Source organism: Meles meles, chromosome 7 (genome assembly GCF_922984935.1).
Source record: "Meles meles chromosome 7, mMelMel3.1 paternal haplotype, whole genome shotgun sequence".
In the NCBI taxonomy this organism is placed as follows: Eukaryota; Metazoa; Chordata; class Mammalia; order Carnivora; family Mustelidae; genus Meles; species Meles meles.
In genome coordinates this window covers 89,210,721-89,233,093 of record NC_060072.1, presented here as the reverse complement: position 1 = coordinate 89,233,093, position 22,373 = coordinate 89,210,721, and the positions used below count along the sequence as shown (strand labels likewise).

The 22,373-nt window shown below is 51.2% G+C and overlaps 1 protein-coding gene across 1 annotated transcript; it reads right to left on the bottom strand.

Annotated features, from left to right (window-relative positions):
- Positions 1-416: 416 nt before the first annotated feature.
- ANKRD33 (ankyrin repeat domain 33) lies at positions 417-3,484 on the bottom strand. The gene is made up of 5 exons (XM_046013455.1): positions 3,402-3,484; positions 3,054-3,183; positions 2,734-2,874; positions 1,053-1,454; positions 417-858 (listed from the first exon to the last, which is right to left on the bottom strand). The coding sequence occupies exons 2-5, from the start codon at positions 3,172-3,174 to the stop codon at positions 752-754; spliced, it is 771 nt and encodes a 256-aa protein (XP_045869411.1). The 5' UTR covers positions 3,175-3,183; positions 3,402-3,484; the 3' UTR covers positions 417-751.
- Positions 3,485-22,373: the final 18,889 nt, after the last annotated feature.

Here is a 22,373-nt window from a genome sequence, read left to right as displayed (position 1 = left end):
GATCATTGGCTAATAACCCCACCTATGGGTCATCAAGGGGAAGTAATTTTGTCTGACATACTCTTTACTCTTTATTCGGGCCCAGACCTTATATAAAGTTAAGAGGTTAAGCTGCTGAAGACTGATAAATAGCAAACTATTTTTCTCTGGCAGAACAAAAAAGTGATGGTTTTATTGCTAAGTAGGAATTAAACTTTTTTGTACCTGCCTTTCCAATCTTATTCAGGCATTTTTCTCTCCACTGTCACGTAATGGTTTTTCCTTTCCCTCCTTCATTCCTTCATTCACTAAGTAGTTAAATACACCCTGGTACTCAGTATCAGTTTGTATCAGTCAAGTTTATCTCGGTGCACATTTTCCCTCGACAAACAGTAGCACGCCATTCATGCTGTTCCACCCCTTGATTATGTACGCTTAATACATCTCGAAGACAGTTTCATATCAGAACATACAAAGCTTCCTTAACCTTGTTTTACCACTGTACAGAATACATCCTTTGGATGTACTATGATCACACCCATAAGGCACTTAGCTAGTCGCCTAGCTAAGTTGATGGACACTTAGGTTGTTTTCACTCTGATGATTGCAAACAATGCCATATGAATAACCTCTCAAGGAGAGCATAGGAGCGTTTGTACAGAGAGCAATGGGAAAGCAGAAAGGGCTCTAGAGGGTGAAGGAACCTTAGGAAGGGACCTGATCACCTGCTCTCAGCCTGGCCTCATCCATTTTCCTCTAATTCTGTGCTCACCTACCCTCTTCCTCCTCCCGTCTCTTCCTCTCCATCCTGAGCTCCTGGTATCTCCAGACAGGAAGGGCTAGGCTTCGATTCTCTCGGCGCCTGGGCTCTGGCTTGTACTGTGTGGAAGATGAGGGTGCCTTGGAGAGGCAGATCTTGGGGGTTGGGGGCCTGGGGCTGCTACTGTCCCTGGGCTGTAGCCACTGAGGGCACATACTCAGCACACCCTGACGGCTCTGGTAGGGGATGAGGACCCGGGAGCCAGGGACTACCTGGGGGGGCTGGGGGACTGGGGGAGGGGGTGGGGCAGTGCCTAGCAGCTCTGGCACAGACTTGCTTCGGGTGCCCAGCGCAGGTGGCCGGTCAGGGCACAGGGTGTGGCAGGCTGTGGTGAGGAAGGGACTGGCCAGGCTGGTCGTGATGGTCACGAGATGGTCCAGGACACCCCCCTCCTGAGGAGACTGGGCAAAGGGGAGGCTCAAAGTGGCCTGCAGTCGCTCTAGGAGAGATGGGGTGGCCTGGGCCTGGGCCTGGGCCTGAGCCACGAGCCCAGGCAAGGCTGGCCACTCGAGCTGGTAATGCTGGCTCAGCTGCTCTATTTGGGGGCGCCGCAGCAGCGCCCGGATCCTTTGCACAGTGTCGAAGCTGTCGGTCAGCAGTGCCCACTCTAGGGCCGTCTTGCCCCGAAGAGGATCCACCGCTGTCAGGTCAGCACCTGGGAGGGGACACAGGAGTGACATGGGATGGGACAGGGACTGGCGACTTGCAGAAGGGCGGATTCTTTAGCAGCGGGACTGATTTGGGGGAGGATTACAAACCACAGAGACCCCTCCTGCTGCAGCTGGAATCTGGGAGTGGTGAGCGGCTACAGTCTCAGGACAGTATCAGCCCCAGAGCCCAATCTCCTGTTTAAGACTAAAGAAGAAGGGGCGCCTGGGCGGCTTAGTCAGCTAAGCCTCTGCCTTGGGCTCAGGTCATGATACCAGAGTCTTAGGATCGAGTCCCGTGTGGGGCTCCTTGCTCAGTGAGAGCCTGCTTCTCCCTCCCTGCCACTCCCCCTTGCTTGTGCTCTCTTTCTCCCTGAAATAAATAAAATCCTTAAAAAAAAAAACTAAAGAAGAAAACAGTAAAGTCCAGAGAGTAAAAAAGACTTCAGAGAGACCTGGTGGATGGGCCTGCAAACCTAGAGCAGAATAAGGAGCCAAGGAACAGATGGTGGGCAGGTTGCCCAGGACACGGGAGGCCTGAGTGGCACATGCTGGGCAAGTGGAGGGGGGTCCTGTGGGGCCTCACTCCTCATTCTTCTCATCACCACACCCCTCTAATCTGGGCTGGGGGGATAGCAGTCATTTTGGGGTAAAAGGAGGTTCAGAGTTTTCTCCCTTCTCAACCCAAACACAGTCAGATGGGATAGGGAAAGGAAGAGTTGGAGGCCAGGGGTCTCCAGGGTGACCAACCGATGGTAACCCCACCTGAAGAAATAGTGGAGGCCCAAGACTTCATGAGCAATGTGAACTTTACCCCAGAACAACTCCACTCGGCCACACACTTCAACTACGTATCATCATGTCCCTGAAACCCTGGCTTGTCAGAGACAGAAGTCATCCCAGAGAAAACCAACACCCTCATTATACTGGTAAGTCCCAGAGAGAGAAGGCATCTGCCCAGGGCCACTCGCTAGTGGCTGAGCCAAGACTAGAACCCAAGAGTCTGGTTCCAGATATCAGCACTTTTTGTTTTTCTAGTTGGTCTAGGTCTTCTTCCCAAGCTTTCTTTTCTGAGACCAACATTCACAGTGTAAACAGAGACATCAATAGCTGGCCTACGTTGATTCTGAGAAACTCAAGCACACTCCCCTCCTCCAGGAAGTCGGCCTAGATTGATCCTCCATGTCCACCTCTCTTCTCTCTGTAACTACAAGGCTGACTAAGCGTCAGGCTGGAAGGCTCGGGGAGGGACTGGTGGTCACAAATCCCCGTCCAGGCCCCATGCACCTGCCATGAGGAGGGCAGCCACGCATTCCGAACGGTTCCGCACAGCGGCCTTCATCAGTGCTGTTAGCCCCCGCTGGTCTCGGCGCTCCAGGTCCAGGCCCGGGTAATAGTTGAGCAGAAGACTCACCAGAGGCACATGGCCTGCAGAGCACCAAGGACAGAGCTTAGCTCTCCCCCAAAGAGGGTGATGGAGCCCCAAACTCACCCTCCACCAAACACAACAGTCTCTGTGGTGAAAGAACATAATACAAAAAGTATGGGATTGTGACCCTGTCTGAAGTGGGGGAAACTGGTGGAAGGTAAGGTCAACAGTCTCTCACCTGCTTGGGCAGCCAGCATGAGGGCGGTGTCCCCTTCTTTATCCTGCTGGTTCACATCGAGGAAAGGGCAGCGGCTGAGCAGAGCCACAACACTCTCGAAGCCTCGGTAGCAGGCAACCATGAGACCTGTCTGGGGGAGGAGCAGCTCAGCCCCTGCGCTTTTTTCCAGGGTCTCCTTGGGGCCCCTGTGCCCTCTAAACCCACATCCATCCCAGAGACGTTTAGCCTCTGTTTAGACCCACCCTCGACCCCTCCCTTCCTTCCACAGACCCAGGCACTGGATGAATGTCCTGTGACGAGGACACAGGGTTGCTCCAGATGCACTGGGAAACACCTGAGGTAACTCACCCTCCCGTTGCCATCCACCTGGGTGGCCTCTTCTGGGGAGACCCCACCATCCAACGTGGCTTGGAGCTGGACAGGGTCATTGCGGACACAGCCCCAGTACAAGGCCCCCAGGCTACAGCCTGGGGCAGGGGTCTCCTGGCCAGTGGGGCAGGATGAAGACTCAGACATGCCCAGCCCACCCCTGGGCAACCCCGGCTCCTCCTCTTCCAGCTGGGGTGGGGGTGGGGGGCAAGAACGCCCGTTCCTCAGCCTCACGCAGCTGGCACCTGTAACACAGAACGGAGGGGAACAGTGTCTCCCTGTACGCCAGGGAAGGGTCCCAGCACCCCACCAACTTAAGACAAACTGTGGGCAGGAGCCCTAAGAGGGCAGAAGTGGTTCGCTGTGAGGATCCCAGTGAGAGTCAAGGAGAGGGGCGGTCTTCTCTTTTCCACGGGACCTTACCCAGGTGTGGAGGCTCCTTAGGAGGCGGTCATAGCCGGGGCCCACAGCATCCCTCAGGCTCCTGGGGGCACACTCGCGGGATCTCCAGGGCAGCGGAAGGAGGACTCTCTCTACCCAGGAAGCAAGGCAGGTAACAGATGGCTGGACTTAGGGAAAGAGCTGCTGCAAACACCGCGGGGCTGAGCTGGATCAAGCCGGGTAAGTAGCGGACGGGAACGGCGGGGGCTGGTGAGCGGGTGCCCTCCTCTCCCGGAGACTTGGACTGGCCAGAGAGCCCGCCCCCGAGTGGGCGGGGCCCAATCAAGGAGGCTCCTCCCCCGCGGGGGGTGGTTCTGGCCCTGCCAAAACTTGCTCACCTTCCACCTCCCGCACCGGTAGCAGACCTTTCCGAGGCTGGAGGGTCGTGAGGGGTCCCTATCCAGCCGCGTAAGCCCGAAGTCCCTTTCCCTTCCGCGGAGCCGGGGTGGTGGAAGAGAGGGTTCGAGTGCAGACATCGCGATGAACAGAGGCTGGGACTGAGGGAGGTGGGGCTCCGGAGGTTACCTGGACCTTTTTTTTTTTTTTTTTTTTGAGATTCTGGGGAAATTAAAACATAAAGAATTGTCTAATTAGGAGGACAGAATTATGGTATAGTAAGTTTCATGGACTAATTTTGGTATGGTAAATTCAGTATGGAATATTTAGATTGCATTAAAATTACAATAATTGAATTATATTATTTACAATTATGTATTACTAATTCTTGAACCATTCTTTAAAGTAAATTAAAACTAAATATTAAATTTAATGGACCAGTTTTGGACCTCAGGTGTAGAAACGGAGCCAACCGTGGTCATCTGCTTATATCACTCCCACCATCAGCATGTACGAGAATTTTTAAATTTTACTTTATTTATCTCTTTCTTCACAGATCCCCCACAGTCTATTATGCTCCTGCTTTCCCTTTATCAATTGGCATGTATATATTCTTGAAAATGTACATTGCATTAAAAAAGGTAGTGTTGGGGGGCGCCTGGGTGTCTCAGTGGGTTAAAGCCTCTGCCTTCCGCTCGGGTCATGATCCCAGAGTCCTGGGATCGAGCCCCACATCGGGCTCTCTGCTCAGCGGGGAGCCTGCTTCCTCCTCTCTCTCTGCCTGCCTCTCTGCCTACTTGTGATCTCTGTCAAATAAATAAATAAAATCTTAAAAAAAAAAAAGTAGTGTTGGGGCGCCTGGGTGCCTCAGTGAGTTAAGCCTCTGCCTTCCGCTTGGGTCATGGTCTGGGGGTCCTGGGATCGAGCCCCACATGGGGCTCTCTGCTCAGCAGGGAGCCTGCTTCCCCCTCTCTCTCTGCCTGCCTCTCTTCCTACTTGTGATTTCTCTCTCTCTGTCAAATAAATAAAATCTTTTTTTAAAAGAAGGTAGTGTTGGTTTATGTATGTTTTTTAAATTAGTTTCAGAGGTAGAGTTTAGTGATTTACCCCTTACATGCAACACCCAGTGCTCATTACGTGAAGTGCCCTCCCCAATGCCCATCACTCAGTTAGTCATCCCTTCCTCCCCTCCACCTCCCCACTAGCAAACTTCAATTTGTTCCCTAGAGTTAAGAGTTTCTTATGGTTTGTCTCCCTCTCTGATTTCAGTCTTATTTTATTATTCCCTCCCCTCCTCTATGTGGCTTATGTATGTTTTAACCTGCACCATAGATTTGTGTGACAGACCTCATTCTGGGTTTTTTGTTTTTTTTTCACTCCATGCTTTTTTGGAGATGGCTCCTCATTGCTTTCTATGCAGTGTATCTGTGAGGAGTGTCTTTGGTTGTAAGTCACTGAAAGCTGGTCTCCGTGGTTTGGTGGCTGCCAACATTGATCCAAAACTCCTTTTCATGTTTCTTCTGAACTACAGAAGCTGGAAAACCAAAACGACACTTCCTCGATTCCCTTGAGCCAGGAATCCGTGATTTAGGTTCTGCGCTTGTGCAAGACATAAATCTGGAACAGAGCTAAATACCACGGAACATGTGTTTTGCTGTCACAGAGCAGGACAGATGCAGTGGGGCTCTGGTGAGGAGCTTCCTGATTCATCAGCTTCCTCTAGTAATGACTGTTGCTTCCCAATCACAGGCAGAAGTCATGTGCTTCTCAAAGCTGGGAGTTGTTTCTGAACCTAGAACCTATTTCTCTAATCCTTTACGTCTAAACTGGCCACATCTATTTCTGTTGCCTACTGTTGAGCCCAAAGGCCACAAGTGGCTTAACCAAATAGGGGTTTATTCTTCACACAAGATTAAGAAGTTCAGGGATAAGCTGTTGTTGATATAAACTGATGATGGCAGGGAGCCTCTTGACTTTTTCTCATGGCCACAAGATGGCTACTGTCCCTCTAGCCATCACAGTAAAATGTGGTGAATGCATGCTATGGAATTCTTTCAGCAATTAGAAGAAATCTACCAGATTATGTGTTAGACATCACTAATTAGAGGACACAACCCTTATCTATGACCCCCCCCCCCTTCTCTCTAGTCACGTTTTAGTTAAGTATGACCGAGTCTGGTGGAGAAACACAGTTTTGGCCAGTGAAATGCAAGCAGTAGTCTAATGGGTAAGGCTCCAGGGAAAATCTTTGCTCTCTTGATAAATGACACAGGGGCTTATCCTTTACCTTTCTTTCTTTCTCCCCTCTTCTTCCTGCTGCATAAAGTTCCACTGTGAGCATACATCAGATTTTTCTTTTTTCCCTTTTTTTCTTTTAGATTTTATTTATTTTTTTGACAGAGACACGGTGGGAGAGGGAACAGAAGCAGGGGGAGTGGGAGAGGGAGAAGCAGGATCCCCACTGAGCAGAGAGCCCAATGCGGGGCTCCGTCCCAGGACCCTGGGATCATGACCTGAACCGAAGTCTAGACACTAAACTACTGAACCACCCGGTGCCCTGGTTTTACTCTTTAAAAATAAGGAAATAAAAATGTAAAAAAATAAATTAAAAAAGTAATAAAATTTTACTCTTATGGATAGGTATGGATTTCTAATTATTTACCTTTCTTTGGGTATTTTTATCTATCCTGCTTTTGGACCTATAAATTGTTGTCCTTTATCGATGTTGGAAAATTTGGAAATCTATTAAATTCACTTTAGTTCTGTCAAAGAAAAGACTATGGATATTGTGGGGCACCTGGCTGGCTCAGTCAGAAGAGCGTGAGACCCTTGATCTCGAGGTCATGAGTTCAAACCCCACACTGGGTATAGAGATTACTTAAATAAATAAAACTTAAAAAAAAAAAGACTGGAAATTGAAGCTCAAGTTTGCCTGATTCAACAAATATTTTCAAACTAAAGCAGATCCCTTGATTTCTTTTCTTGTCTGAGATCCTGCCCTTCCCTTAGATTTTAACCTAATAAATTCTTTTTTTAAAAAAGATTTATTTATTCACTTTAGAGAGAATGAGAGAGTGCAGGCATGTACAAGGGGATGTATTAGAGGGAGCAGAGGGAGAGGGAGAGAAAAACTCAAATTCACTTGGCATAAAGCCTGACATAGGGCCTGATCCCATGACCCTGAAATCACCACTGGAGCAGAAACCAAGAATCAGACACTCAACTGACTGAGCTACGCAGGCACCCCCACAAATCAATTCTTGCTATCTGGCCAGCTCTTTAAAAATAATTTGTATTTGTTCATTTAATTAGCAGTTTTACTGTTTAACTCAGAAATATCAGTCCAGAGTCCAGGCAGTCATGTTATTGGAAACAGAATTTCCTCTAATCTTAATTAATTAAAAAAACTAATAGTAATTTGGGGGAAAGACATGGTAATTAATTCATAGAAGAAATACAAATGGCCAATAAACATATGAAAAGATGCTTAATCTCACAAGTAAGCAGGAAAAGACAAATTAAAACAATAACGCAACGTTGCTTTTGGCCCATCAGCTTAGCAAAAATTAAACATTAGTTATATTAAGTGCCTACACTGTTGGGGAAATGTAAATTAGTGAAGTATTTTTGGAAAGCATTTTGACAGTATCTTTCAAAATAACAAGTGTACATACACATGAACCCCAAAATTCTGCTTTTAGAAATCTTTCCCAAAAGAGTACTTGTATAAGCAAAGATATACTGTATGTACTTTGCAGCATTGTTTGTAATTGTAAAAAAGAAATTTAGAAATAACTTAAATGTTCATCAACAGGGCGCCTGGGTGGCTCAGTGGGTTAAAGCCTCTGCCTTCGGCTCAGGTCATGATCTGAAGGTCCTGGGATCAAGCCCCGCATTGGGCTCTTTGCTCAGCGGGGAGCCTGCTTCCTCCTCTCTCTCTGCCTGCCTCTCTGCCTACTTGTGATCTCTGTCTGTCAAATAAATAAATAAAATCTTAAAAAATATATATTCATCAACAGAGGAAGGACTTGAAAAAAATATGCACAAAATTATACCTCCACTAAAAAATAATAAGATAGATCCATATGGACTGCTTGGAAAATACCTCTGAGACATGTTAATTGAAGAGAAAAAAAGCCAAATATATATATATAGAGAGAGAGAGAGAAGGAGAGAGAGAGAGAGAATGTGTGTGTGTGTGTGTGAGAGACTGGCTCACTTACATGTATGTAAATGCATAGAAAGGACTGGAACAATAGTTGTCAACATTGGCTGCCCCGTGTAATCACCTAATCACTTAAAAAAAAAAATAGTAGTGGGGCACCTGTGCGATTCAGTCAGTTAAGCATCTGACTTGACTCAGGTCACGATCTCATGGGACCCTCAGTGGGGAGTCTGCTTTGGAGTCTCTCCCTCTGCCCCTCCTCCCATGTGCTTGTGCGGTGAGTACACGTGCGCTCTCTCTCTCTCTCTCAAATAAATCTTTGAAACAAAACCAACCAACCAAACAAACAAACAAAAATAGTAGGGGCACCTGACTGGCTCAGTTGGTTGAGTGGCTGACTTGGTTTCTATTGGGGTCAGGATCTCAGCGTCTTGGGATGGAGTCCCGAAGCCCAGCTTCCCACTCAGCAGAGAATCTGCTTGTGGATTCTCTTTCCCTCTGCCCCTTGCTCAGCTCTCTCTCTCTCTCTCTCTCTCAGATCAATCAATCAGTCTTTAAAAAGAATAAAACAAAACAAACAAAAAATAGTAGGGGCAGTGGGCTGGCTCAGTTGGTAGAATGTGTGACTCTTGATTTTAGGGTTGTGAGTTTGAGCCCCACATTGGGTGTAGGGATTACTTAAAAAACTTTTTTTAATTAAAATAAAAAAATTTATATCTCCCCCCATGTGATTCTAACATGTAGCCAAGTCTGAGGACTTTTGTAAAGAATGACCTGTATTTGGGATGCCTGGATGGCTCAGTCAGTTAAGCCTCTGCCATTGGCTCCGGTCATGATCCCAGAGTCCTGGGATCCAGTCCCACGTCAGGGTCCCTGCTCAGTGGGGAGCCTGCTTCTCCCTCTGCTTGTGCTATCTGACAAATAAATAAATAAAATCTTTTTTAAAAAATGACCTCTATGAAAGCATTGTCAGTTTTTAATTTAAGGGAGGAGAATAGGAGTGAGGTGAAAGAGGACCTTCATGTTTTGCTTTTTCAAGTTGTATGATGTTTGAATCTTCCACCAAGATAATTACTACTTCATGTCAAAAGGAAAAGAAAGAATATATACATACATATATATATGTATGTGTGTATATATATATATATTTTTTTTTAGGGGGGGAGGCTCTTGCCTAACATGAGGCTCGAACTCATGACCTCCAGATCAAGAGTTGCCCACTCTACTGACTGAGCCAGCCAGACATCCCCCCACCCCCCAAACTCTCTTGTACATAGAGTTCATCATGTCTCAGTGTACCTCTGAACTTCACTCAATCATTTGTTCAATAAGAAATGAAACCTGCTTGGGCTTGTGTCAGGCACATATTTTAACTCTTCACGTGAGTTACCATTAATCTTGTTCTTGGCTGTTTCCCTCACCTTGGTCATCTTTGTCTCCTGCATCTAGCGCAATGTTGGCCACTCAGGGAACGGGAAGTCCCCTGACAGTTTCTCCTCTGGCCTGAAGACCCCCCCCCCCCCTCCGCCGCCACGCCCACCTAGTACCATTCAGCAACCACTGTAGAAGGATAGGAGAGGAGACTTTAATCTGTGCTGAGAGGCTCCAAGGGCATCGGACTAGGCAAAAGAGAATTTCACATTTTACTTTTCAAATGATCTTCCTCCAAGCCTTGACCACCTTCAGCCTTAGCAAGGGTCCTGTGCTGCAAGGCCACTCTCTGCCAGCAGGTGGCAGCCCTGGGCAGGAATTAGGAGAGCATCCCCACCCACGTGAAGGCTAAAGCGGAGGGTCCTGGGGTTGGATGCAGGGGCAAGGTCTTGGCAGGGCGGGTGCACAGGAGGAGGGTGACAGGGTCCATTTTTTATCCCAAAGCATGACAGAATTATAGGGGAATTATTTTTGTGGCTCAGCTTTAGTCGACCTGATTGTGTACCCAGAAGTTTTGTAAGGTTTCTTCTACCTTCCTCCTGCAGCAATGCTCGGTTGCCCCTTGAGTGCCCCTGTCCAAGCCTCTGTCCTCAGGCAGACTGTATGCTGGTCCCTTCCCACCCCACCCCCCTTGTCTAGGCTGGGTCTTGACCCTCCTGTGTATGTCTTTGCTGATAGGGATGATTGTGGTAGAGGGGGACTGGAGGTTGCTAGTTAATGTGTAAAATAACAGATCACCTCCTGGGTATTACGGGTACATTTCAGTCAGGGCCTTCCAGAGTCTCAATGTGGCAGTCTTAAGGATTAACAGTGACGGTTATCCTCCTTTTGATCTCTTAGCTGCTGGGCTCTGATAGGAGTGCACCAGAATGCTCTTTTCTTGCCCACTCTAACTTCCCTTCAGTCTCCATCTCTTCACTGCTTCTGTCGATTCGTCTTCTCTCCGTCTTCCTGACTTCACCTCTTCTCCATCTTTTCAGTTTTGATCTTTCTCGTCTCACTGTCTGGATCTTTCCATCTATCCATCCCCCTAATGATCTGCTTAAGCCCTGATAACTTACGTTGTCTGGGGGCGATTCTCTCTCTCTCTCCCTATCTTGTTTCTGACTGTCACGCTGTATCTCCAGCCATCTAATGCTTTGGTCTGGGTTTGCAGGAGTCTTGACTTGTGGAACTCCATCAGAAGGGAAGGGGGAGATTTGGGGAAAGTGCAGGGACAAATCTACAGAGAAAGAATTCAGCAAACTCTGGAGTCAAGTTTGGAGCAGAGGCCAATCTCCTTTAGGGAACAAAATGTACTGTCATCTCAATCTCTGCCCTTGCCCTTCGTCCAGGATCTTTTTCCAGCACAAGCCCCCTATTCCCTACAGGCCTGGTGGCGGGTACAGCTGGGGCCAGCAGTCAGTGGGGAAAGAGCCCACCCCCGCCTATGAACTAGACAGGGGATGGGACCCAACATGATGGGATGGAGAATGGAGGAGGTGACCTCTGACCCCGGCTCTGGCCCCTTCTGGGGGTCCCTGGTGACCTGCCATAGGTCATGCCCCCTCCTCCCCTACCATGATCTACATCACAAAACCTATAGCTCGTAACTCAATGCCATCCAGGGAAGTCTGGGATTGATTTAGGACCCCCTCTGACCAGATCACCCCACTCGACTATGGCCCCTGGGGTGGAGGGATGAGGGTCATGGGTGAAGTTCAGGCAGGAGGATCCTGACTACTACTACTACATCATACCTGTTGCACTCTTAGTGGATTTGTGGGGGGGGAAGGGCCCAAGCACAGGAGTTCAAGGTTCTTACTGACCAGCTGCTCTCTTTGGCTCAGGACAGGGCCATGGAGAGGGAGCAGTGGGCATGGCCTGGTAAGTGTTCAGAGACAGTGTTCTCATGATTCGGGCCCAAGGTATCCTATAAAGCAGAAAGATTCTTGTTACCCACCAAGACGGCAGTCTGGTGAGTCCTAAGTAAGCACCCCAGCCTCCCCCAATCTTAGTTACACTGAGCTACTCAGAGCCAGGTCTCCCCACCCTGGGGTTCCATAGTCCAAGGCCATTCCATGTATATTTCTCCTGGTACATTTCTTGTTGTTAGTTTCCATCCACCCGCCTTTCCGGTCTGGAGATACCAGGAAAGAAACTTCTCCTTGGAATACTTCAGAATTTTTGACCATCACGCCCAGTAAAATATATCTACCTCGGCCTCGGGGACACAAGAACATCCCCAGAAGTAAAAGCAAAAGTTTTACATAACAAGTGATGCACGTGATATTTTCTATTCTATTCCATTTTGTTGTAAGGGGAAAAAAGTTTTTTTTTTAAGATTTTATTTATTTGACACACAGAGAGATCACGAGTAGGCAGAGAGGCAGGCAGAGAGAGAGGTGGAAGCAGGCTCCCCACTGAGGAGAGAGCCTGACACAGGACTCGATCCCTGGACCCCGAGATCATGACCCGAGCCGAAGGCAGAGGCTTAACCCACTGAGCCACCCAGGCGCCCAAGGGAAAAAAAGTTTTAAAAATGATTCTACAAACACCTAAGGGGCTGGCACTTAGAGCTGGTAAGTAACCTCTCACATGTTGACACCATCACAAGTTGTAAAGCCTGTTTTATAAAGAGAAAAACGCACATTCTCTTCATAAAACCCAGTGAGAAGGTAAGGTAGGGTTTTTTGTCAACCTGTTTTATAGAGAAGGCCACGCAGATTCTGAGGGGTTTGACCTGCTTGAGATCCCCCAGTCCGTGAGTGGCCAAGATGGGAGCCCAAGCTGGTCTTCCATGTGCTGGTTTGCAAGTCCCCCCCCCCCCCACCATGCCCGACAGCTTCTCTCCCTCCCTCGCCTCCCCAGCCCTCCCAATTGACACCATTGTCTCTTTCCAGTTAGAAGGCCATCCCCTTCCTCGAACATGAGGGACAGAGCAGCTGAGTAATTCTGTTTTCTTGTCATCTGTTAACACTGCACCATCTGCCAGTCCTCCTCTCCCAGAGAGGCCGGAGTGGGGGAGGCAGCAGCTTTCCCGGGAGTCTGGACCTCCAGGCACCCCTCGCCAAGGAACTCAGCATACCCCCAGAAAGCTAATTTTTCTGCTCAATCCCAACAGCAGTGGACTAGACTTAACAGGGTTGTGTAAGGGAATGGAGCGGTACGTGAGGAAGGACTTTCTGATGTCACAGGGATAAAACAATAGGATCCACCCCTCCCCCACAGTTAGGGTGCTGTCTTTGGGCCTCCACACCTTTACTGTGGTGCTGGTGATGTTTCTGCACTGCAAGCCGCTGCTCTGGGTGAAGGCAGAGCAAATCCACCTTCCAGGGAGCCCAGGAAGATTTATGGGGTCTTGGGTGTGGTTGGCTGTTACTGAGCCTCTGACTTTCTAATTCCCCAGTCTCCTCACCACCCCGCCTCCTCCCCAAGAGGGCCTTTGTGCAGGACAATGAGGAATCTATAAATTCCGGGGGACAGGGAAGTGGGGGAGGGGAGCAGCGGTCATCTCAGCCCAGCATCAACAGCAAGGGGCATCCTCCATGGACCTGCCAGGGCTCTTCCTATCCGCACTAGAGGCCCAGGAGAAAGGTGGGCCAAGCTTTACCACTGTCTTTTACAGATGAAGAAACTGAGGCTCAGAGGCGGAGGGAGTCTCTAGTCTCTTCTTCATTCCCTCCATCTTTCACTCATACATTTATTTTCCCTCTCTTACCCGTCCCCTGGCCTTTCCCTCACTCAGGCGTTCACTCAACAAACACATGTATTCACTCAACAAACACCCCCACTGAGTACAAACTCCCAGCCAGGCCGCATACGGAGAACAACTGGTAGACCTGGTCCACCCTGGAGGGGCACACAGCAGGGGACTGACTCAAGAGGAGCCCAAGTATGGCTCTATCCCCAGCTTCTCAGGCCAGCAGCCGGGCACCCTTTCCCTACTCGCTTCCCTCAGCAGCCTGGTGCGGCTGATGAAGCGTTTTCATGAGCATTTTTAAAAATTTAATCCCAGTGACAGCTCAGGCAGCTAGGTGTTATGTAAGTCTTCCCAAGCATTCTGCTACTGTGGCCCCAAACGGGCAAGTGGTTGCCCAAGATCACCCTCCTGGTGGGTGGCAGAATACTGGACCCAGGCCCTCGCCGCTGCACCACAGCTGCACCCATGCCGGCCTGGGGACCCAGGGCAGGAGCACGTGCTGTGGTCCTAGACTTCCTCTTCTACCCACTTGCCCAAACTAGCCCTGTGTCCCCCACCCCCACCCCCCATGCTGATCTTCCCTAATGTTCTGTCCTTCTGATCCCGGCCACCTTCCCGCAATGGGCTCACCTCTGTACTTACTCAGTTCACCCATCTGTTGTCCATCGATAATCAACTCAGTGCTTATGATGCCTGCAATTGTTTGCTGAATGACTACACATTCTTGTGTGTTTCCTCGTATGTCTCTGCTTATAAACTGAAGATATTAGGACCTACTTCATTGTACAAATTAAATCGGTTAAGCCAAGTAAAGCTCTCAGAGTACCACCTGGCACGTGGCACATGCTCAGTTTAGTCTTGGCTGCTAAATTTATGGATACTGGAAACCACAGGCCTGCTCATACATGAGGCATTTGGGTGAAACACAGGTGAATACAGGGGTTTGCAGCTGGCTTCTCGCAGGAAGTGGCCCCCTTACAAGTGATCACATAGATGAGTAGCCAATTCATTCCCCGGGGACTCCCACATTCCTTAACTGCATGAGGTATGTTGAGCACTTCCTAGGTCTGTGCCAGGCATTGTGCTAGCAGAGAACAAGAGAGACACCCACATTCATCAAGCTGGCATTCTGGGAAGTGAAACAGACCACAAACTAAAGTGAATAAAGATGATAATTACAAGACAAACCATAAATGACTCTTAATCTCACAAAACAAACTGGGGGTTGCTGGGGGGAGGTGGGATTGGGAGAGGGGGAGCGGGCTATGGACATTGGGGAGGGGAGGCGAACCGTAAGAGACTATGGACTCTGAAAAACAACCTGAGGGTTTTGAAGGGTCAGGGGTGGGAGGTTGGGGGAACAGGTGGTGGGTAATGGGGAGGGCACGTTTTGCATGGAGCACTGGGTGTTGTGCAAAAAGAATGAATACTGTTACGCTGAAAAAATAAAATGGAAAAAAAAAAGATGATAATTACAGAAAGCCGTTAAGTTCTGGAAAAAAAAAAAAAGACACAGTTAAGTGACACAGATCAGGCAATTGGGTGTGAGGCTGTTGTAGTACTGTGGTCAGGATTGATGGGGAGGTGACATCCCTAGGAAGGATCCGGGCAGAGTGTTCTAGGCAAAGGGAACGGCAAGACCGAAGCTGGAGGTGGGGAAAACTTGACAAGTTCAAGGAACAGAAAGGCAGCCAGTGGGAGTGGCATCTGGACAGAAGGGAGAATGATCTAGGAGAGGTCAGCACAGGCAGGGGCCAGGGTAGAAAGTGGGGCCTTCCTCCAGGGGAAGCCATGCAAAGTTTTAAACAGGGACTGGCATGCTCTCTCTCATTTTGGGGTTTTTTTTTTTCCGCCCTGATTGGTATTCTTAATAGTCCCCATGGAAGCTGTGTGAATTGATTATCCGGGAGCCAGGAGAGCAAACAGAAACCTTTGCAGTTGTACAAGGAGGGAAGAGGGGCTTGGACGCTGGAGGGGTTTGGGGAGTAGGGGCTGATCCAAGATATATTTTAGAGACAGAAGGGACAAACTTTGCTAGTGGACTGGACAACAGGATCAGGATGGGAGTAGATTTCAGGAAGAAGGAACCTGGGAAGCTCAATTGGTAGAACTGTCTCTGTCCTGAGCCATGAGAGTCCTCCTGCTCAATTTAGCCTTCCCCCTGAGGTACAGAAACCAATTTTAACCATTTGCTCTCCCGGATCTACTCAGCCTTAAATCAGGGGCAGTCCAGACTTGCTCATTCGGGCTCTTTGGGAGAAAAGGTGCTCCTTGCTTTCCCTCCAGAAAAAGCAGCCCCTGCCAAGGCACAAGAGTTGGACTTCAGACCCCTTTTAACCCTTTCACCCAGCCCTTGTTTAAGTCGCTGCCTGCACAACCGGACAACTCCCCTCTCCCCAGTCTGGACCACCCGCCCAACCTGAAAATCCTCGGAGCTCTGAGACAGGCAGGCGCTGGGCTTGTTGGAACACGGGCCTGAAAACACTCTAGGGCCGGGAACGGGAAGGTGGGGCTTCGCCTTTCCTGCGGGAATCGCCCAGCCCGGTTCCCGGGGGAAGGAAGTCCCCTCCCGGGCCCGGCGCCCCCGCCCCGCCTCCGCCGGCTAGCTGGCAGCAGAGGCCGCAGCCCCTCCCACCGGGAAAGCGCACGCAGCCGGTCTTCCGGCCTCGGGCTACGGGCGGGGGAGGGTCCGAGCCGTAATTGCTGCCATCTGCTCCCTCCCCTTCCCCTCCTCCCGCGTGGGGGAGGGGCTGAGGCGTGACGCGCGCACTCGGGTCCCGGGGGCAGGAGGACGGAGTGCCCCGCGAGCTCCCCACGACGTGGGGATGAGTGCTGGGGGGTTCCGAGAGCGCACCCACGCCTCTCTTTGGCAGGGGCTGAGGAGCCCCACGCAGGAGGCACACCGCTTTGGTAGACCCCGAATCCCAGCGTTCGGGTCGGCCCTCGCTGGATAGGGACCCCCGAAGCGTCCTGGACGTCCGCGACGTTCGCACCGGTCGGTGGTTAACTCTGGCGTTGGGACATTGACGCATCGATCTTTGTCTGCACAGAGCGGCTGTGACTGTGGGCGGGAAGCGGGGGACCCAGGGCCGGAGCCCAGAACCCCGCGGGCCGAGGCGGGGCGCCGGGGGCCAGAACGTGGCGGTCAGACGCAAGGGTCCGGGCTGAAATTCCTCCCAGTTACTACTCACTCGGGGGATCTCTGGTATGTTCCTTCGAGCCCGAAAGCCCTCAGAGTTTACTTCCTTGTCGGTAAAACAGGATCCCCAGGCCCTACATCTCAGGTGATTCCACTGAGGGCCAGTTGCTAGTCCTGGGGAGATTGGCCCAGGGCAGGGGCGCTGGGCCTGGCCTGGTGGAGCCCCTGGGGCAGGGGGAGTGGGCTCTGTGGAAGGTGTTGTGGCAGCTGGGAACCCGGAAAAGGCAGAGGGAGGGTGGTGTGGGACAGGGACAGGGACAGGAGGCCAGGGAACAGATGAGAGAGCAGCCCCACTGATTTCAAGCCCCTCCCAGGGTCTCTGCAACTTCAGCCTCTGGAGGTGAAGATGGTGTCTGTTTGACCTCTTTCTCCAACACTGATGGCAGCTTTGGGGGTACTGGGGGTGCTCACAGGGCCGAGGAGAGTAGTACCCCACTGCCTGGGTGCCCCAGCCCACTTACCTGAACACTTACACATCTTCACTCAAACACACACACCTAAGGGTCTAAACAATCCCCCGAGTGCAGAAACACAGGTGTCCCGGGTGACGTGAGTGATGTGAGACTTCCTTCCTGCCAGGGCCACAAGACCTCGCCTAATGTCCCCAAATGCCTCTGCCTTTCCCTCCTCCTCCAGCCTTGCCAACTCTAACAAAACCCTTGTTAGCCACCAAGGCCAGCTCCAGACCGGCTGAGATGCAACCCCTCCAACCCACAGCCATTCCCACCACCAACTTGATGGCCCATTCCTCCACCCAGGGGAGACCCAGGGATGCCCAGCACCTCACTTCCAGCCCTGGAAAGGCTCTCCCTCCAGGGAGGGGATGTGGCACGAGACATTTTTGAATCACTGGAACCATGGAACAACCTTTGGGAGGGGTCAAGACGATGTTACAGAGTCAGTGGCGTGCTCTCTTCGGCAGCACATACACTAAAATTGGAACGATACAGAGTCAGTGGCTTCTGGGGTGGGGCTTGAAGGAGCAACAGAGGTTCACCAGGGGTAGAAGAGATGCCGTGTTCTGGGTCAAAGGGAGACCATGCGCAAAGACTTTGGGTGTGAGGGGAGCCTGGATGGCTCAGTGGGTTAAGCCTCTGCCTTTGGCTCAGGTCATGATCTCAGGGTCCCGGGATCAAGCCTAGCTTTGGGCTCTCTGCTCAGCGGGGAGCTTGCTTCCCCCTCTCTCTCTGCCTGCCTTTCTGCCTCCTTGTGATCTCACTCTTTCTCTCTCTCTGTCAAATAAAGAAATAAAATCTTTAAAAAAATTTTTTAAAAAGGCTTGGTATTTGAACGTCCAGGATGTGTCTGGGGGAAGAGTGAGAAGTTTGGCGGTCTTGGACCAAGAGTATACTGTCATTGGACCAATGGCAGGAGGAGTTGACTGGGATAGGAGGGACGGGGTGTGAAGGGTGGCTGAAATGACACAGACCCTAAGCCAAGGGATTTAGACCTGGGGTGGTTGTAGCAAGTTGAAGTGTTTGCTCCTAGAGAGACAGACAGGAACATAAATGGCTAGAAGGAGTGAAGCTGAGAGGAAGTGAGATAAAAAGGTCAGTGCCAGCCCCATGATAAAAAGGCCATTCACTCATCCAGTGGGGACTAAGTGCACGTGGAAGCCCCAGAGACCCCCTTTGAAGGCCGAAGGGGTTACTGTCATGCTGCCAAGTGAGCTTCGTGTCATCAGATATTTTCAAGAAAAATTAGAAATGTCGATTTTTTGTGCGGCCTCTAGGTTTTTTAACGTTGACAATTAAAACAACAACAGCAACTCTAAAACGGGGGTGCCTGTCCGGCTCAGTGGGTAGAACATGTGACTCTTGGTCTCGGGTTGTAAGTTCAAACCCCACATTGGGTGTAGAGATTGCTAAAAACTCTAAAACGGTGTGTGTGTCCAAAATACACATATCGAGTATCTGGGCAACTGCACCAGAGGTGCTGGAAAGCTACTGGAAGTTTCCTCAGGAAGGTAATGTTCCAAATCCTAGGTGTTCTGATGCCCACTTGAGGGCATTATGGAGGAATGGGCTGGTAAGTGGGACAGTTGCAAGTGTCTGGACCAAAGGGGCCGAGGCCTGAACAAAGGCGGCTGACCCCGAGAGGAGGAAGGCTCCTAGACACAGTGTAGGGGTCTTTGGGAATTAGCCCTTTCTTGGGGGGGGGGCAGGGTTAAGGTCTTAAGTGTCCTATCCCGCTGTCCCCTTTAAGAGATTGCAAAAACATCATCTAGTGGGTGGGGAGGCCTACGTGGAGTGGGATACACTCCCACTCCCCAAGGTTGCCGGACACCCCAAGGTCTGGGTAAGACATTCCAAACAGCCTGAAGAGGGAGGAGCCAAGTTGGGGGAGGGGTTCAGGAATCCGCCTGGCCTCAAGGAAGACCCCAGCCAGCCCTAATGGGAACCACACGTGGGGTGAGCTGGAATCCCGGATTGCCTGTGACGTTTGGCTTTGGAATTGGACACTTGGCTCAGGTCACTTCTGATCGCTGAAGTCTGAGGCCCCCCAGCCCAGCTCCCCTCCTAATTGCTGCCAGACTCCATCTGCCCTGTACCCAGCTCTGGGGCCAGCCTGGGTCCCCCATCTCTTGCTAGGAGAGCATCTCAGCTCTGAAAGAGTAGGGCTTTTAAGACAAGAATTCTACAACACTTGACACTCTCAGAATAGCAGAACAAGAAGTCCTTTCCAGTATCTCCCCAGACAGGACCCCCTGAAATTCACACTGCTCCTAGAGCCCTGAGCTGCTTCTGGCTTTGCAGAATCTGGCACCCTAGGCCTCTGTCCTTCCAGGGCAGTGTCTGTAGGGTGCTCTGTGGCTCTGACAGTCTGAGCCTCCTCCATACCCTGCCGGTTAATTTCCGGCAGCCCCTCAGGCCCTGGGAGCAGGGAGCAGGGAGCAGTCCAGAGGGCAAGGGAAGAGTCCCAGGAACAGGTGGTTTGCTTCTGAAGATTTGCTGTAAAAACAGGAGGGGAACAGGTCTCTTCTAACGTATTTCCTGGTGTTTCCCTTCCTTTAAACAGCCCCTGGCTCAGGGGCAGAGCTGTGTTACAGGATGTCTCAATACAATGTGGAGGGTCCAGTCCTCACTTGAGTCTTGCTTCAGTCTCCAGGCCATGGCTGTCTTCACACCTGCCAAACCCTCTTCATATGACCTGGCAGCTATGGGGGGGCGACGGAGCAGGTTGTGTTTTTCCTGCTTAAGTTCCAGACTCTTCAGTGGCCCTCTCCAGGCCCTCGAGCCCAGCCCCCTCCTCCTGGGTACCCTTCTTGAGAACTTCCAGGCAGCCTGCTCAGCATCAGGCCAGGGGCCCAGCAGCTTGGACAAACTGCATTCCTGGGGGAAGGGGAGAGGAGAGGAGGGCTGCGCAGAGCCCCCCTCCTCCCTCCCAGCACAGACCCCACACTGCCCAGACTGAAACTCTCTCAAGCCAGCAGAAGATGACCAATGTAATGCCAGAAAAGCCCCTGGCAAAGACCAGGCCAGGGACCTAGGGGCCTCTCTTGAGTATGAAACCATCTCTGCCTTGGAGCTCTTCCACTCCAGCATCGATTAGCGGCCCACGTGGGCTGCTGGTAAGAGGTCTGTGGAGCCAGGCCACCAGGCGCGAAGGGGATGCAGGCCAGAGGACTAGGGCAGCCCTGGTCATAATTTAGCACCACAGGCCTGCAGGGCAGCTCAATCTCCCTAGAGACGGCTCAGGGACTTCCAGAGGGAAATCAGGCCCAACAGAATGGAAAGCAGGCAGCAGTTGCTGGAGCCTAGAGTGTCGAGTGTCGAGGAAGAGCCAAGGGCGAGGGTGTTCCGCTGAAGCTGGGGATTTAGGTAGTCGCTCCAACCCGATCCACCTCCATCCCCCCGTCTGGTTTCGGGAAGCTCTCCCAATGAATATTTAATAGCTCAGCGCTAGGCCTGATTGAATTTTAATGCAGGCGACCCGAGCCCGGAGCCCGAGTCCAGGCAATTAGTCAGGAGCCATTAACGCTGACGGAGCTGATTTATGGGCGGGACCAGGCCCTGTGCGGGGGGAGCCCCGGCCGCCGGCGGCCCCGGATTGGGCGGCCGGTGTCTCCCCTGTCAGCCAATCCCTATGGCTGTCTAGGCCTGTTTTGCATCTTTGTTGCATAGCAGTCCCAGCGGGGAAACCTGGGCGGCGGAACTTGGGGAAAACCGGGTGGGAGGGGTCCGGCTGAGATCTGCGTTCGGCTCTCCTCTGGGCCTGACCGGGCGTTTATGGCTAGGAAAATCTACGTTTTGCCCATGGGATTCCAACCAACATTCCAGCTATTCAAAGGACCTTCTCGCAAATCTTCGTAGAGCCCAGTTCCGGGGAAATTCCAAAGGAGGAGGAGAGGATGAGAGGCTAGGGCCGACCTGGGAACTCTGGGCAAAGTTGCTGGGTCCCAGGACCTAGCAAGGGGTTCTACCTTTATGGTTAATCCAGACCTTTATGGTTAATCCAGACGGGAGCCTTATTGAGCCCTTACTGGGTGCCCGGTGCTGGGGGACTGCCTGCAAAACCATGGCTCCACACCCCCGACCTCCCTCCCCACTTCGCCTCTCAGAGGGGTTTCTGGACTGATGGGGATGGGGGTTGCAGGTTTCAGGGTGTTGCATTATGCCTCCGAGGGCTGGGAATGACTCCAAGGGGCTCTTGGAGGACATGGCCCCCCTCCCCTCCCTGCCCCTCATCCCCCTGACCTGTGTGAATGAGCTGGGACTCAGCCTGGAGTGCTCTATTGAACTATGCCCGACCCCTTAAATCGTAGGTCAAGGATTTAGCTGGCCTGTCTGCTGCCTCTCTGGCAGGTGGCCGCCTCCTCACCAGCCCCCACCGCTTTCACAGCGCTCATCCACTAGAGATGTGGTAGAGAGCTGGCATCCTTCCCTTACTGGGTAAGCATCCTCACGGGTCTAGGCCTCATCTGAGCTGGAGTGGTCTTTATTGAGGGATGGGCAATGGAAGGGAGTGGCTAGAGCTCTGGACTAAGAGGCCAGCCCCTACAGGGAGGCTCCTGGAGGGGCTGGCAGGGGAAGAGGAGGCATTAGTCAAGGAAGGCTTCCTGGAAGAGGGCGGTCAGAGTAGAGACTGGAAGGAAGGGAGGGACAGGGTCAAAGAAAAGAAGAGGAAATCCCTGCTGGGGAACGCCCTGTTGGAGGCAGGAGAAAGTGAAGTGTGTGCTCAAAACTCTCCATACACTTCAGCTATGGTTAGTACTGTAGTAGTTCAGCCTGAACTGCCTGCCTGGGCATGGTGAAAATTATTAGCACTACTTAATGAGCACCTACTATATGCCAGCATTTCCTAAGCTCATTAAATACACTGTTTCATTTAATCTTTATAGCAACCTAATGGGATAAGTATTCCCAGCCTTCCCATTTCACAGATGAGAACACTGAGGCTCAGAGAGAGGCAGTAACTTGCCCAAGATCACACAGCTAGTTGGTGGCAGACCAACTTGTTCTGGTCCTTGTTCTGGTCCACCACTCCATGCTGCTCACAGACACCCGAGACTCAGCTTACACTCTTCTTTTCACTCTCCAGATCTCCCCCTCCTCCCACGTTTCTTATCTCTCTTTACCAGCATCTTCCTGGCGTTAAGAATACAGTCTGTTCATAATCTCTGCCAAACACCCAGGCCTGACTCCTTGGTGTCATCAATCATTTACAGTCTCAAGATCTGTTTCCTAAAGGTGTCTG

What these genes read in the sequence shown, in the direction of transcription:
- ANKRD33 (XM_046013455.1), bottom strand. Translation starts at nt 3,174, where the DNA reads ATGGTTGCCTGCTACCGAGGCTTCGAGAGTGTTGTGGCTCTGCTCAGC. An exon ending in CATGCTGGCTGCCCAAGCAG is followed by an intron (nt 2,875 to 3,053) that starts GTGAGAGACTGT and finishes GGTGCTCTGCAG; the next exon opens with GCCATGTGCCTCTGGTGAGT. An exon ending in GTCTGTGCCAGAGCTGCTAG is followed by an intron (nt 859 to 1,052) that starts GCACTGCCCCAC and finishes TCTTCCACACAG; the next exon opens with TACAAGCCAGAGCCCAGGCG.